At 47.6% G+C, this 15,527-nt stretch overlaps 1 protein-coding gene across 4 annotated transcripts; it reads left to right on the forward strand.

The window, feature by feature from the left end:
• Positions 1–3,076: 3,076 nt before the first annotated feature.
• Positions 3,077–13,763, forward strand: ZNF619 (zinc finger protein 619). Of its 4 annotated transcripts, none has more exons than XM_034992552.1 (5): positions 3,077–3,257; positions 3,774–3,859; positions 8,371–8,497; positions 9,059–9,175; positions 11,385–13,763. In XM_034992552.1, exons 2-5 carry the CDS (start codon positions 3,836–3,838, stop codon positions 12,806–12,808), a joined length of 1,692 nt encoding a protein of 563 aa, XP_034848443.1. In that variant the 5' UTR covers positions 3,077–3,257; positions 3,774–3,835; the 3' UTR covers positions 12,809–13,763. The 4 variants fall into 4 exon arrangements, with proteins under 4 accessions (XP_034848443.1, XP_034848457.1, XP_034848451.1 ...); XM_034992566.1 differs by having other exon boundaries at positions 9,062–9,175; XM_034992560.1 differs by having other exon boundaries at positions 3,077–3,248.
• The last annotated feature ends 1,764 nt before the right edge of the window (positions 13,764–15,527 follow it).

The raw sequence follows: 15,527 nt of genomic DNA on the forward strand, positions 1-15,527 counted from the left end.
CATTTTAGTCATCTGGACAGGTGTGAGGTGGTATCTCATTGTGGTTTTGATTTGCATTTCCTTGATGATGAGCAATGTTGAGCATCTTTTCATGTGTCTGTTAGCCATCTGGGTGTTTTCTTTGGAAAAATGTCTATTCATGTCTTCTGCCCATTTCTTAACTGGATTATTTGTTTTTTGGATGTTGAGCTTGATAAGTTCTTTATAGATTTTTGGATACTAGCCCTTTATCTGATATGTCATTTGCAAATATCTTCTCCCATTCTGTATAGGCTGCCTTTTAGTTTTGTTGACTGCTTCCTTTGCTGTGCAGAAGCTTTTTATCTTAATGAAGTCCCAATAGTTCATTTTTGCTTTGGTTTCCGTTGCCTCCAGCAAGGTGCCTAGTAAGAAGTTGCTGTGGCCGAGGATGAAGAGGTTGCTGCCTGTGTTCACCTCTAGTATTTGATGGTTTCCTGTCTCACATGTAGTTCTTTCATCCATTTTGAATTTATTTTTGTGTATGGTATAAGAAAGTAGTCCAGTTTCATTCTTCTGCGTGTTGCTGTCCAGTTTTCTCCACACCGTTTGTTGAAGAGACTTTTTTCCATTGAATATTTTTTCCTGCTTTGTCAGATTAGTTGACCATAGAGTTGTGGGTCCAATTCTGGGTTTCCTATTCTGTTCCATTTATCTATGTGTCTGTTTTTGTGCCAGTACCATACTGTCTTGATGACTACAGCTTTGTAATATAGCCTGAAGTCTGGAATCGTGATGCCTCCTGCTTTGCTTTTCTTTTTCAGAACTGCTTTGGCTTTTTGGGGTCTTTTGTGGTTCCATACACATTTTAGGATTGTTTGTTCCAGCTTTGTGAAAAATGCTGGTGGTATTTTTTTTTAAGGATTTTATTTATTTATTTGAGAGAGAGAGCAAACATGAGCAGGGGGAGAGACAGAGGGAGAAGGAGAAGCCGACTACCCGATAAGGAGGGAGCCCAACCAGGGCCTGGATCCCAGGACCTTGGGATTTCGACCTAAGCCAAAGTCAGACACGCTTAACAGCCTGAGCCACCCAGGCACCCCTGATGGTGGCATTTTGATAGGGATTGCATTAAATGTGTAGATTGCTTTGGGTAGTATAGCTATTTTAACAATGTTTGTTTTTCCAATCCATAAGCATGGAATGTGTTTCCATTTTTGTGTCTTCTTCAGTTTCTTTCGTGAGTTTTCAGAGAACAGATCTTTTACCTCTTTGGTTAAGTTTATTCCTAGGTATCTTCTTATTTTTGGTGCAATTATAAATGGGATCTATTCCTTGATTCCTATTTCTGTTGCTTCATGATTGGTGTATAGAAATGCAACAGATTTCTGTACGTTGATTTTATATCCTGTGACCTTGCTGAATTCATTTATTAGTTCTAGCAATTTTTTGGTGGAGTCTTTTGGGTTTTCTACATAGGGTATCATGTTGCAAGTGACAGCTATTCTAGAATCTGAAGGTTTAGGGACAATATCTGCAAAATCAGATATTTTTGAAGGGTTTTTAAAAGCAGAACTGTGCCATGCCCAGATTCATATCTTAGATCACCCTGTCTATCCTGTGGGAAGAAAGGAGCAGAGGGGGCCAGACTGGAGACCAGAACAGTTAGGAGGCTGCTACAGCAATCCAGGTAAGAAGAGATGCAGAGGAAGGGATCAGTTATGACTCCCCCATTGAATGATTTGGTTGGCTGGATGGAGAGTGGTGCTGAATCTATCTCCATAGGGTTAATGAGGTAAAAGGTCACTAGCAAGACCCCCACTGACCCCCTTTCTTCACAGGAGTGTTAACCTTATCTTTCAGAGGCAAACAACAGGAAGAGCTCCAGCTGGCCTAAACCAGCTTGAGCTTGACCCCTGGCTTACACCTGTGCAGATGGACCATGGAGTGGTCATTATAATGTTAAAATTTCCCTCTTGGTTAACATAACACAGAATGCATGTATAGGCATGTTTTCTAAGTACACCTGCGCAACCTTATGCCCACCTTTACGTGTGATGACAAAAGTCGCCTTTCTGAATATTCATCCCAACCTTAAGTAAAAAAGAACCCACTTACCTCCACTGGGGGAGTCACAGCTTTGGAAGTTATTCCCCACGATCTCCTTCTTTGCTGCAAATAAAATTTCCTTCGTGTGACAGCTCCACCTGGTGTAGTCTCTACCTGTAACTCACCAAGGATCAAACTCACCTAGTTGGGTTACAGTGCAGTTTGGGGGAGGAGGGGGGGAGGGACAGGGCAACCCTAGAAAGTGGAACAGGAGGGTGAGGGAAGGATGACAAGATCCGTCAGGAACATTCTGAGTTTTAGGTGCCTGTGGATTAGCCAAGTAGAAAGAAACAATGGGCAGGTTGATACACAGGACTCTAGCTCAAAGGTATCTGCACAACGCCTGGCACGCCTGGCCAATAGGAAACACTGCTGCCGGTGCTATCATTCTATTTGGACTGGAGAAAGAGATACGGGAGTGTGTTTTAGGAAAGTGGCAACGACACACAGGAGTAACAATGTCCGCAACAACAGAGCTAGAACTTACTCTGACTTACTTATGATGCAGAACCAGAAGTTGTCATTAAGTGCTTTGCTCGAGTTGACTCACTCAATGGCCGCACTGAGTTTGTGAGTTCGAAACTACTGCCGTTCCCAACTGAGAAACGGAAGCACAAAGTTTCAGTAACTGGCACAGGCCATGCAGTGAATAGGTGGTGGAGCCGGGATCAGAACGGGGACAGTCAGACCTGGGACTTGGCGACCTCAGGTCACAGCCTCGAAGCCGCTGGACAGAGACCGGGGCTGGGAATTCATTAGGAGAGGAAGTTACTGCTGGCAAGCGCTGGAGCTCGCACGCAGACCCACGCGGAGTGTGGTGCGGACTCGATGTCCCCGAGTTGCTGCTCTCCGGCTGGGGCGCGGCGCCTCGCAGGCAGGGCGGGAGGAAAGCCGGCGCCCGGGCGCAGGTGGCGGGTCTGGCTCGGGACCATGGAGAAGGCCAGCCTCCGGGCTTCCTAGAGCGGCGCGGGTGGGAGCGCCTCCGCTCGCGCTTCCGCCTCGGCTGCGATCTGCGGGAGCGGCCGGGCGTTCGGCGCTCCGCCTCCGCGCGGTGGCGCGCCCCGCACTGTCCCCGAGCTCGGGCGTCGGGGCCCGCAGACGCCGCCCGAGGGGCCCCTGCCCGCAGAGGCGCCATCAACCTTCCTGCCGCGGAGAGCTGGCCTGACGTCCCCCGGCTCGCGGTACTCAGGGTGAGGGCCGGTGACGCGTGGGGTCGCCCGCTTGCCGGGTGGAGTGTGCAGATTCCCGTCGGGTTTCCGGTCAGCGTCGCGCCCTGGGACGTCAGGCGTCTTCCCCTGTCCCCTGGGGCCAGATCACCACTTGCATTTTGTCCCGGGGCCCCGTTACCCTACATTTTCTCTAAATGCTCGTTTTGGTCTTTGCCACCTTTGCTGGAACCATTCAGTACAGACTACTTAGTAATTCATTCATAGTGGGCCAGGGATTTTCTTGAAAGCTACAAAACCACTGCAGTTCTTGACTCTTGCTTCAGAGATATTCTTTCGAGGAATTTTCAGCCTCACCAGGCAGATTTGTAGCATTTACAAAGGAAGCAGATGCAGCACCGCATGAACCACTGGAGAAGGTGCACTGAGAACATCCAGAGTGTCCTAGGAATATTGTTTCCAATGAGAGAGGCACAGAGATTGAGGGGAAAGAGGTGGGGAACGAGGCAGGGTCAGCCTCATTGTGATTCTCTCTCTTAGCTCCACAGGTTCTTGCTTTTCCAAACAGAGAGGGCAGTGCATGAAGCCAGGGGTCGTCAGCCATGCTCCAGACAGTGTGGTCCCAGGTGAGCTGAGCTTTCTTCCAGCTTTCCACCTTCAAAAGAGATACGATAGATGACTATAGGAATAGTAGCCTGGCCTGACCAGCCCCATGCTTAGCGTTGCATCCATCAGTAGAGTATGGCAGAGGAGTATGTTAGGGGAGGTGATGAGGGTGAGTAGGTAAACTTGGGAGGATCAGGTCGGTTGGGAAAGAAGGAAGCACCAGCTAAGAAACTCTCCTAAGAAGTGAGAGTCTACAGCCAAGCAGACTGTGGACCATGAATGTGCGGGAGTGGCCGGGCGTTCAGCGCTCCGCCTCCGCGCGGGGCGCGCCCCGCACTAAGGGGATTGCTAGAAAGGTAGAGTCTCAGGCCCCAACCCAGATCTCCAGAATCAGAATCTACACTTGTACAATACCTGGGGAACAAATGGGCAAGTTAAAATTTGGGGTGTGCTAGTGTGCCTCGCACCATACAGAGGAAGGCCACCTCCTGCATTTAAACAGTCATTCCCACAGGAGGAGTTTGTCCTGCGGATCACAAAGTCAGGGTACAGTGAAGCCACCACTGGGGAGCCTTTGGAGAGAGTGGATTGACGAGGGAGGTGGATTCTTGCTGAGTTTGGAGCTGATGCCAGTGCCTCTGGCCCTTTGCATAGATTACAGCTTAATCTGTGAAAGCCTGTATCCTTTGTTGGCACAAATTCATGCAGCACTGGAAGCAGTTGTCCTTCCAGAATTTTCCTGGCACTAGAGGATGCTGCATTGAATTTTTCTCCAGCATCCTAGATCAGGGAATGGGAAAGCTGGTGTCTCGTGTATTGGATGTGTCATATAATTAGGAAGCCCTATCCAAGACTTAAGAATAATGTGTATGTAGACATCAGACCGTCCACTTCTGTTTCACCACTTAAGTCAAAATTAGTTCCAAGTCAGGAAGTGTTTAAACATCTGTGGGGGCAGTCTGTTCTCTCCTGGTGCTTTGCGTGGGGTATAGTAGTCACTCAGGATTGGCTTCCAGTAAGGAAACCCCAAGGGACAGTGGTTTAAATGAGATAGAGGCTCTCATGCAAGAGAGGTAGGGGAGAGGCAGTCCAGGGACATTGTGGCAGTATTACCCCACACCGGGCTCTTTCTCTTTTTCTGCTTCACCATCCTAGCACTGGCTTTCATGCTCAAGGATGCTTCATGCTGCTTGATCTGCAGCTATCATGTGTGCATTCCAGATAGAAGAGGAGATGACAAAAAAGGCGAACCTCTCATCAGTTTGCACTCTTTCAGGAACCTTCCCAGAGAGTCCCCAACAGTTTTTGTACCTGTGTTTCATTGACCTCACTTAGTTGCCAGAGCTGGGAGCAGCCCCAAGTAAAATTAGGATTCTATTATTAAAAAAGATTAGGATTCTATTATATAAAAAATTAGGATTCTATTGTATAAAAAAGAAAGGGGGGGATACGCACATATATGTTTAGACAATTGTCAGTCTTTTTTTTTTTCCTAAAGATTTATTTATTTGAGTGTGAAGGCGGGGAGGGAGACAGAGGGAAAGAGAAAGAGAATTCTCAAGCAGACTCCCCACTGAGCACAGAGCCCGACATGGGGCTCGATCCCCACACCCTGGGATCATGACCTGAGCCAAAATCTAGAGTCAGCTGCTTAACCCACTGAGCCACCCAGGCGTCTCTAGACAACTGTCAGTCTTATCTACGATCTCTATTAGAAATGTTCCCCTAATCTCATCTGTACTTTTAAGTGCTGAGATTTATATAACACCGTGTGCCAGGCGTTGTTTTAGTTCTTTTTTTTTTAAAGATTTTATTTATTTATTTGAGACAGAGAATGAGAGAGAGAGAGCACATGAGAGGGGGGAGGGTCAGAGGGAGAAGCAGGCTCCCTGCCGAGCAGGGAGCCCGATGCGGGACTCGATCCCGGGACTCCAGGATCATGACCTGAGCCGAAGGCAGTCGCTTAACCAACTGAGCCACCCAGGCGCCCGTTTTAGTTCTTTACATATTAACTCATTCCACCCTTACAAGAGCCTTGTAAAATAGGTACTCGATTATCCTAGTTTTCCAAATGGGGAAACTGAGGCAAAAGAGTTTGGGTATCTCATCCAAGGTCACACAGCTGATGGTTATCAGAGATAGAATCTTATTTATTTATTTTACAGATAGAGACATAGTAAGAGAGGGAACAGAAGCAGGGGGAGTGGGAGAGGGAGAAGCAGGCTTCCCGCCGAGCAGGGAGCCCGATGCAGGGCTCGATCCCAGGACCCTGGGATCATGACCTGAGCCGAAGGCAGACGCTTAACGACTGAGCTACTCAGGCGCCCCTCAGAGATAGAATTTGAGCCTAGGGAGTCTGACCCTAGAGCTGAGTTTGTCAACCGCAGCACTGTTGACATTTTGGGCCAGATAATTCTTTGTTGTGGGGGGCTGTCCTGTGTATTGTACGATGATTAGCAGCATCCCTGGCCTCTACCCACTAGATGCCAGTAGCACCCCCACACCCCATGGTTGTGACAACTAAAACCGTCTCCAGGGGTCCTGGGATAGAGCCCCACACTGGGCTCTGCATTCAGCGTGGAGTCTGCTTCTCCCTCTCCCTCTGCCCTCCTTCCCCCACTTGTGCATGCACTCTCTCTCTCTCTCTCAAATAAATAAATCAATCTTAAGGGCGCCTGGGTGGCTCAGTTGGTTGAGCGACTGCCTTCAGCTCAGGTCATGATCCTGGAGTCCCTGGATCGAGTCCCGCATCGGGCTCCCTGCTTGGCGGGGAGTCTGCTTCTCCCTCTGACCCTCTTCCCTCTCGTGCTCTCTGTCTCTCATTCTCTCTCTCAAATAAATAAATAAAATCTTAAAAAAAAAATCAATCTTAAAAAAAAAAAGAGTCCCCAGACAGCGAGTGCCCTATGTCTCCTGGTGGGCATTTCCCTGTTGAGAAGCACTGCTCTGAAGCCCGTGCTGCGCTATCTCTGAACACACTTCCTCTGTAGGGGAATCAAGAGCCCTGCTTCATCATGGAGAAGGAGTAAGTGCTAGCAAAGGACAGAAGCAGAGTGATCAGAGGTGGAGCAGGAAGTTGAGAAGCTGAATGTTGTAGAAAACAAGGAGCAAGGAACGCATTAATAATTACAGGGGTGCCTCAGAGGTGTGGAGGGGTAGAAGCCATGATATGAGGAAGGAAGGTCCATGTTCCCAGCTGTTGGCTCTGAAGGAAGACAAAAGGTTGGTTAACATTCGGGGGCAATGAACTATCTATTGTGCACTGTCCAGGAAGGTAGCCACTAGCTATATGTGCCTGTTTAGAATTAAAGTTAATTAAAATGAGAAATTCAGTTCCTCAGTCACACGAGCCACATTTAAACTTCCTGGTCAAGGTGATACCTGATTTCTTCAGTGTATAGTTACTATCTTTCCTTGCAACTGATCAGAAATCAATGGGGAGACATTTACAATTATGCAAGTATCCTGCTCCTGGTGGAAATTTCCTCCTCGATGTAGCATCCATGGGTGATTCTTGCCTGAACCAGTCTTTACCATGATGGCTGCAATCCTATATAGTACGTCTGTAGTTGTATTTCTTCCCCCCGGCAGTCACTAGGCATAGAGAGGTTGTTGACGTGACAGACTGGGGTAGAGTTCACTGTCAGTCAAGGAGAGATGGTATAGTGCCACTCACTTGAATAGTGGTTGGTTCACTTTGAAATGTTTGCTTCCTTATACAACATAGCGATACTCAGATAAAGAGGACTCCCTTTTGTCTATTTCAAAGTGCTTAACATCACTGATTCCCATCATCTGTAATAGGGAATAATAATTTTTACATTGCGTGTGTGTTCTGATGATTGAGTGAATTGATGTAAAAGTAGTTGACACAGGACAAGGGATGGTTTCCTTCTCCCCTGAGAAGGTGGAAGTGGCCCCATCGGGAGCAGGGAGACACACCTGGTACAGAGGGCAGTGTTGGCAGGTCGGACGGAGCTTAGGTGATCTGGGGGCAGGTGCCTGCTCAGGGATGAAGACTGCCATCCTGTCCCTGGAGTCGGGTGTTAGAGGAGGCGATGACACTGCACATTGCCTTCAAGGGACAACCAGCTCTCTGATAAGGTAAGATGGCAGAAAGAGGGAGGACCAACCAGAGTGGAAGGAACTCTGTGCCCGTGGAATTTTTCCTCTGTCTATAAAAACGCATGGAGGGGGGACACCAGAGAGAAACCGAGTGGATGGAGTGGATGGATTCAGGGTGAATGATAGATGCTATGGTCATATTAGAAGACATGCCGGAAAGATCGACCCAGCTCATGGAACCAGACATGGGGTTGATGTGACCACCAGGCAGGGGCGCCTCAGAGGTGTGCAGGTTGAAAATGTACTGAGGGCTGTCCCCAACTGGGGTACGGTTGTGGCTGTCCTTGCCAGTACAAGCCTCCCGAGGGGCTCGGAGCCATGGATTCCAGTAGAGTCAGCCCTTCCCTGGAGTTCAGGCCCCTCCTTAGCCCTCACACAGGGCTTGAGCAGGTGCCTATTGTTTCAGGAGCCAGTGACCTTTGAGGATGTGGCCGTGTACTTCACCCAGAATCAGTGGGCCAGCCTGGACCCCATGCAGAGGGCCCTGTACCTAGAGGTGATGCTGGAGAATTATGCAAACATAACTTCCTTGGGTAAGTCCTTCCTTGTCCCTGAACCAGCTCTGTCCTAAGGGCCCCTGGCTTCCTCCTTGGTGGATCCGGGTCTCTCATATCCCCAGGACTGGTGCACCATGAGCCAGGCTCCCTAATCCCCTGTTTTGGGAGTAGCTAATGGAGAAAGATCTAGGCTCACTTTGGTTTTCAGCAGGATTTGCCTCTTCCCTGTTTCCTGATGGGGACTCTCCTGAGAGGGGTTTTTGCTCTGGGCACAGACAGCTGAGAGGGTTCCTGGATCCTCCACTCTTCCAGTTCCCTGGAGTCCTGAGCTCCATCTGTCCTGTGTGAGAGTCTCCTAGGACCCCCTGTATGCACCTCTAATGACAGTAGGAGCTGTCTGTCTTCTCTGATAGAGCCAGAGTAAGCCTCCTCTTGAGCAAAACAATTTGAGCCTTCCTTAGAACCCCAGATTCTTTCCACACTGAGCTCACTTAGTGTCCTGGGATGTCAAATTGTTCACCTGGCAAAGCAGAGGGTGGGCTGAGGGGGTCAGCAGGGACTCTCCTCAGCTTCCTGTTCCTTTTCTTTCTCCTTCAGCAGCATTGCCATTCCCCAAACCAGATCTGATACTCCAGCTGGAGCAAGGGGAAGCACCATGGGACCTGGATCCCTGGACACCCCTTGAGGGAGAGGCCCTGGAAGGTGTCCACATAGGTAAGCAGGAGAACTTACCACCTTCCTCTTTGCCTTGGCCTCCTCCTGTCTTTTAATGATTCAACATGAAAAAGGTTTTGCTTCTGTCATACCAGTTCTTAGGATGAAGATGTTCACTCTCATTCAGAAAAGTGACCCTTGATAGAGCTTCAGCTCCATACTGAAAAGGCCCATCGAAAATTTCATTTTCTGTTATTTTTCTTTGCAAACCTAGAGGATTTCAAAAATGCATAGTGAAAATAGGCTTTTGGGGGTCAATTTAGGAATATAAACACAATGTAGTAAGAGCTTGTTTCTTATTTTTAAAGATTTATGTATTTATGTATGTATGTATATAGTTATTTATTTATTATTTGAGCGAGAGAGAAGGGGGGAGGGGCAGAGGGAGAGACAGTCTTTAGCAGACTCTGCACTGAGCACGGAGCCTGATGCGGGGCTTGATCCCACAACCCTAAGATCATGACTGGAGCTGAAATCAAGAGTTGATGCTCAACCAGCTGAGCCACACAGCACCCCAGAGCTTGTTTCTGTAAGAACATTTTGTGTATGTGGGTGTATGAAACTGTACATGGGAAGAGAGTTTTTATGAATTCCTAAACACTATCAATTAGCTTTTGAAAGAAAGCCTCTTTATTTATTGGGAACGAATGGTTTCCTTTTCTGAAAGGTACAGAATTGAGGTGAATGAGAACCATCCAGAGATTGGGTGTTTAGCCTTCTCATTCAGTTGGCCCTGTTCTCATGCTCTTTCCATCCCTTATGTTGTTCAGAGTCTTATAACCCAAAGGCTTCTTCCTAATTCAATCCACTTCCGTCCTCATCAGTGCCTTTGTGCTGACTCAGCACTTCCTGTCATCTTTTTTTTTTTTTTTAAGATTTTATTTATTTATTTGAGAGAGAGAGCACAAGCAGGGGGAGGGATAGAGGGAGAAGTAGGCTCCCCGCCAAGCAGGGAGCCCAACTCAGGGCTCGATCCCAGGACCCTGAGATCATGACCTGAGCCAAAGGGAGATACTTAACCAACTGAGCCACCTAGCACCCCACTTCCCACCATCTTGATGAGAAACCTTTCCCCGCCGACCACCTGCAGTGATGTTTCCCTTTGCCATAGCTGTGCATGGTCTATTTAGTCTGCCAATGGCTTTAGGCCAGTGCTGTCCAATAGGACACTGTCTAGTGATGGAAATGTTCCATATCTGTGCTGCCCAATATGGTAGCCATTGTCCTCATCAGTTCTTGAACTGTGGCTAGTTCAAACAAGGAACTGAATTTTAAATTATGTTCCATTTTCATTAAATTTAAGTAGCCACATCTCAGTCGGTTAAGAGTCTGCCTTCGGCTCAGGTCATGATCTCAGTCTGGGATCGAGCCCCACGTCAGGCTCCCTGCTGAGCGGGGAGTCTGCTTCTCCCTCTCCCTCTGCCCCTCCCTCTGTTCATGCTCTTGCTCACGCTCTCTCTTTCAAATAAATAAATAAAATCTTTAAACAGCCAAAAAAATAAAAATAAAAAAAAATTTAAGTAGCCACAGGTGTCTAGGGGCTGCCTTATGGGCAATGCAGCTTAAAACAAGTACACGAACAGTCTCCACCTGCCTTTTTAGCTTCTAGATCAGTGGTTTACAATTTCAGTGAGCATCAGAATCTCGTGAGGGGCTTGTTAGAACATGGACTTGCTGGATACCACCCCCAGAGGTTCTAATTCAACAGCACTGGGGTGGGACCCAGGAATTTGCATTACTAGCAGGTTCCCAGGTGATGGTGGTCCGGGGACCACACTTTGAGGACTACTGTCCTTGAGAATCTAAAGCCATACCTTTTAAACTCTGGATTGCAACTCATCAATGAGTTGTGCTCAGCATTTAAAAATTAGTCTGGGGCTCCTGGCTGGCTCAGTGGGTAGAGCATGTGGACTCTTGATCTCAGGGTCATGAGTTTGAGCCCCACATTGGGTATAGAGATTACTTGAGATAAATAAATAAATAAAATCTGAAAAATTATGTAGTTGTGAAAAACCTAGTTCTTCTAATAGAGAAGACTCAGTAAAAAAAAAAAAAAAACTAGTCTGGACTACACTAGACTTAAATAGACCAAAATAGTATAAAATCTGCCATAAATGCATCAAAATGCATCACTCTCTCTTTTTTTTTTTTTTAAAGTAAACTCTACCTTTCTAGCTTCAGAGCCTCTGTTTTCTTTTTATCATACTAGGTGGTAAAAACAAGACTGAGAGTGAGGAGCAAAGCCCAAGACTAAACATTTCTAAAGACTCAGCGGCCCATAGACTGATGGCGGAGGGGCTGCTCACAGAAGCTCCCCAGCACCCTCACCTTAAGGACAACTTAGGCAGGCCACAGCCGTGTGACGCAGGGGAGAAACCAAACCAAGGAGGTTTCACGGACTTGCTGGTCCAGGACTACAGATCCCCCGTCATCAAAAGGGAGGAGGCAGGCAGGAAGCCGGAAGGAAGCACCGGTGTCAGCACCCACCTCCTGTCAAAGCAGGGCCTCCCTGGAGGACCAGCATTTTACAAATGTGGTGAGTGTAGCCGATATTTCAGCCAACATTCAGACCTTCTGCAGCATCAGAGGATTCACACTGATGACAAGCCCTACAAGTGCAGAGAGTGCGGGAAAGCCTTCAGGTATAACTCAAAACTCTCCCGACACCAGAAAACCCACACCGGGGAGAAGCCTTACTCGTGTCAGGAGTGTGGACAAGCCTTCGGTCAAAATTCCCACCTCCTTCAGCACCAGAAACTCCACAGTGGAGAGAAGCCCTTCGGATGTCAGGACTGTGGGAAAACCTTCAGCTACAACTCAAAACTCATCCGGCATCAGCGAATCCACACCGGGGAGAAACCCTTTCAGTGTAAGGACTGTGGGAAGGCTTTCCGGTGTAGCTATGACCGAATCGTCCATGAGCGCACCCACACGGGGGAGAAGCCCTACGAGTGTCAGGAGTGCAGGAAAAGTTTCAGTTCAAATTCAGTCCTCATCCAGCACCAGCGCATCCACAGCGGGGAGAAGCCCTACACGTGTCAGGAGTGCGGGAAGGCCTTCCGCCGGAGCTCCGTGTTTCTCCAGCACCAGAGGCTCCACACTGGGGAGAAGCTCTACAAATGCAAAGAGTGCTGGAAAACGTTCAGCTGTAGCTCCCGCTTTACAGTGCACCAGCGCATCCACACCGGGGAGAAGCCCTATGGCTGCCAGGAGTGCGGGAAGGCCTTCAATCAGAAGGTCACCCTGGTCCAGCATCAGCGGCTCCACACCGGGGAGAGGCCTTACGAGTGCAAGGTGTGCGGGAAAGCCTTCAAGTGGAGCGCAAGTTTCATTCAGCACCAGAAGTTGCATGCTCCCAAGAAGGCCACCCAAGTGACAGGGCCAGCCGCGGTTGGGCCCCGCTGCCCTGCTTCCGGCCGCCCCCCTCTGCCTGCCCAGCACGAGCGCTCTGCCCCCTCTGGGCCAGCGGCCGCCCCATCTTCCCCGCACCCCACGCTCCTTCCTCCCTCCCTGCCTCTCTTTGTGCTGCTCCCCTCGTCTGAAATGGCCAGTTCTTCCCCTGTTCAAATAGTGCATTGCTTTCAGGATCTCACTTCCACTGGGAGCCTGAATCCTTTGTCCCACTCCCCATGAGCTCCCTCATGTGCTCGGCCACCCATCCACCTAGAGTTACCAGTTTCCCCGGGCTCCTGACCATGACTGTGTTTGTCTTCTGAGCCCGTGGAGTCATTATTGTTTTCCCAACTCCATTTATGTTCTCATGCGTAAGAACCATGTTTGACTCCTCTCTTCCATCCCCTGGGTGGGAAATGGTAGGAGTTGTCCTTTATGGTGTCCAGTTTGGGCCTGTATCCATCAGTCTGCACCTGCCTTCTCTACTAGACTTGGTAGAGTTTACAGAACACTTTGGGGCTTAGGGGTATGGCATTCCAATGACATGGCCTGTTGTGATTCAAGAAATATGGGAGGAGGTAAGCAGAGAAAGTATCCAGTGATGGCTTTCAGGAATTAAGGAGGGCCATTTGGTGGGGCAGTAGCAAGGCTCACCGTGTGGGATCGGAGCCCAGGACTTCTTATTACCTCGATAATGACCATGATGAGGATCCTGTGTAACTAAGCAAGAGACCAAGGAAATAACCAGTAAAAAGAATATGAAGTGATGAGTCAGCATTGATAGCAAGAATGTAAAATCATGTCTCTAAACTTCATTGGAAGGGGATGTGGCTTTTCTGTTTGGGTTCCTTTTCTATTCCTGTCCACATCCTTGTTTAATTTCAGTGCCCACTCAAACATGTAGGTACGAAAGTGATTTGGGCCCATGCAGTAGAGGGCAGGTGCCTGGGTGTAACCATCTCTCAATACACATGGAGTGAACCTGTTGGCAACACACTGTTGGCGAGCCTCTGAGGGAGGGAGAGAAATCTGACCCTGACTTGCTGTAGCTCTTGCCTCAGAGAGTTTATAACTAATCATACACACACTCGGATGTGTTCTCACACCTACTCCACGTCCTCTCTGATTAAATCTGAATTTTTGAGTCCTGGTACTTTTAAGTTAATTTTATAATGAACTACTTTGATAACACCAAGAAGTGTGTATGGACACTAATCTTTCTTTTAAGATTTTATTTATTTATTTATTTAGAGTGTGCATGAGCTGGGCAGGGTGGGGGGTGTGGCAGGGCAGAGGGAGAGGAAAAGGGAGAATCACAAATCATAAGCAGACTCTGTGCGGAGCGCTAGTCAGATGCAGGGCTCCATCTCATAACCCTGAGATCATTACGTGAGCCGACATCAAGAGTCCCACACTCAACCGACTGTTGAGTGTGGCCCCCTGTTGGTGGGCACTAATCTTACCAGATGTTATGGTGCCACTGGTTTGGCCATACTTTCCATCTAGTGGTATGGGCCCTGATCCTTCTCACAATCACTGCTTCAGGACAGTGTAGCAACATGGGAAGGTACCTTAAGTAGTTAAGCAGGAATACAGCACTAAGGAAAAGATATGCACACTGTTATGATAACACCATACAATTATGTCTGAAAGCAAGGGCATAAAGAAATATTTTGGTTTTGGCTTTGGTTAGGCTTATCGAGATATACCTTATAGCCTTTACCCTTTTAAAGTAGACGGTTTGGTGAGTTTTGACAAATGAATACAGTTGTGTAATCAAGATAAAATTTCCATCACCCTCAGCATAGGGAGAAATTTAAATGCTTTGTGGGATGTTGGAGATTTTTCCTTATTTTCTTCCTTGATAAGGTTTGTATAATACATAGAATTCAGGAGAAGAAAAGGCAGAAACCAAACTTACCTTCCCAGCTATAGTCAGAGCTTCCAGACTGCAAAATGCAAAGATCCCTCATCTAGAATCGCTGTTTAGAAAAGCAGTCAAAATGTAGGAAAATGACAATGACTGTGGTTTCTTTGTCATTATTTCTCTCTCACACACACATGAGATATATATAAACATCCTATTTATTTCCCACAAACACCATTCAACAGGGCCTCAGCGTTTCTGGGAGGATTATAGCAAGGAATGGGGTGGGCGGGGTGGTGGTGAGAGGCTCTGAAGCTAGCCAGACTTCACAAAAGCAGAACTTTTAAATGTAGTTTAAGATGAGAAGAAAGCAAGGAGTGTAGGGAAAAATAAATATCAGCTCTGGGCTGAAAAATGGCTTTCGATTTCTCACAGCCAATAGATTTATGGGTTTCTGATGATGATGACTGTTATTTTCTTTTATTTCTTCCTTTATTAATTAAACACACATGTAGGGTTCCCCCCATTGTCGCACAAATGTGCAATAAAGCCTCCACAGCACTTGGTAGGTGCAAAAAGATGAATGATGTGCCATTCTTTTTAATGCAGGGACCAGTGTTGCAAGGTTGTCTGGCATTTAGTAGTCACTCAGATGTTTTTTGACAAGGGTCATGTGTAGCTCACAGAAAGGACAGATGTGTAAAAATAAACTCATACATTACTTGAAATCCAATGTAGAGTTCTTCCAAGAGTTTTGTTTTCTCTGAAAGTGAAATGACTGTAGACATACTGACTCCTCCCTCCCTCCCAAACTTACTAGTTTAACACGAGCAAGAGGACTGCCCACTTCCTTCAGGAAAGGGATATGGGTATCATGTTACCGGAATTGTTTAGTTTTGAGACTTTTGCCTTTATCAGTGAGTTGGCTATGTTATTTAGGACCCTTTAAAAATAACAGAAACCTATTTCAATGAATGTAAGTACACTTAATTTTAAGGATTCCTATGTGTGGCCTGGCACCAAGGGCAAGAATGCAGCAGGAGATCTGGAGCCTGGAAAACCCAAGCGGGAATAACAGGCAGTCTCTGCTCT

Source organism: Mirounga leonina, unplaced genomic scaffold (genome assembly GCF_011800145.1).
Source record: "Mirounga leonina isolate KUSES-001 unplaced genomic scaffold, KU_Mleo_1.0 Mir_115, whole genome shotgun sequence".
In the NCBI taxonomy this organism is placed as follows: Eukaryota; Metazoa; Chordata; class Mammalia; order Carnivora; family Phocidae; genus Mirounga; species Mirounga leonina.

What these genes read in the sequence shown, in the direction of transcription:
- ZNF619 (XM_034992552.1), top strand. Translation starts at nt 3,836, where the DNA reads ATGCTCCAGACAGTGTGGTCCCAG. An exon ending in TCCAGACAGTGTGGTCCCAG is followed by an intron (nt 3,860 to 8,370) that starts GTGAGCTGAGCT and finishes CTATTGTTTCAG; the next exon opens with GAGCCAGTGACCTTTGAGGA. An exon ending in TGCAAACATAACTTCCTTGG is followed by an intron (nt 8,498 to 9,058) that starts GTAAGTCCTTCC and finishes TTTCTCCTTCAG; the next exon opens with CAGCATTGCCATTCCCCAAA.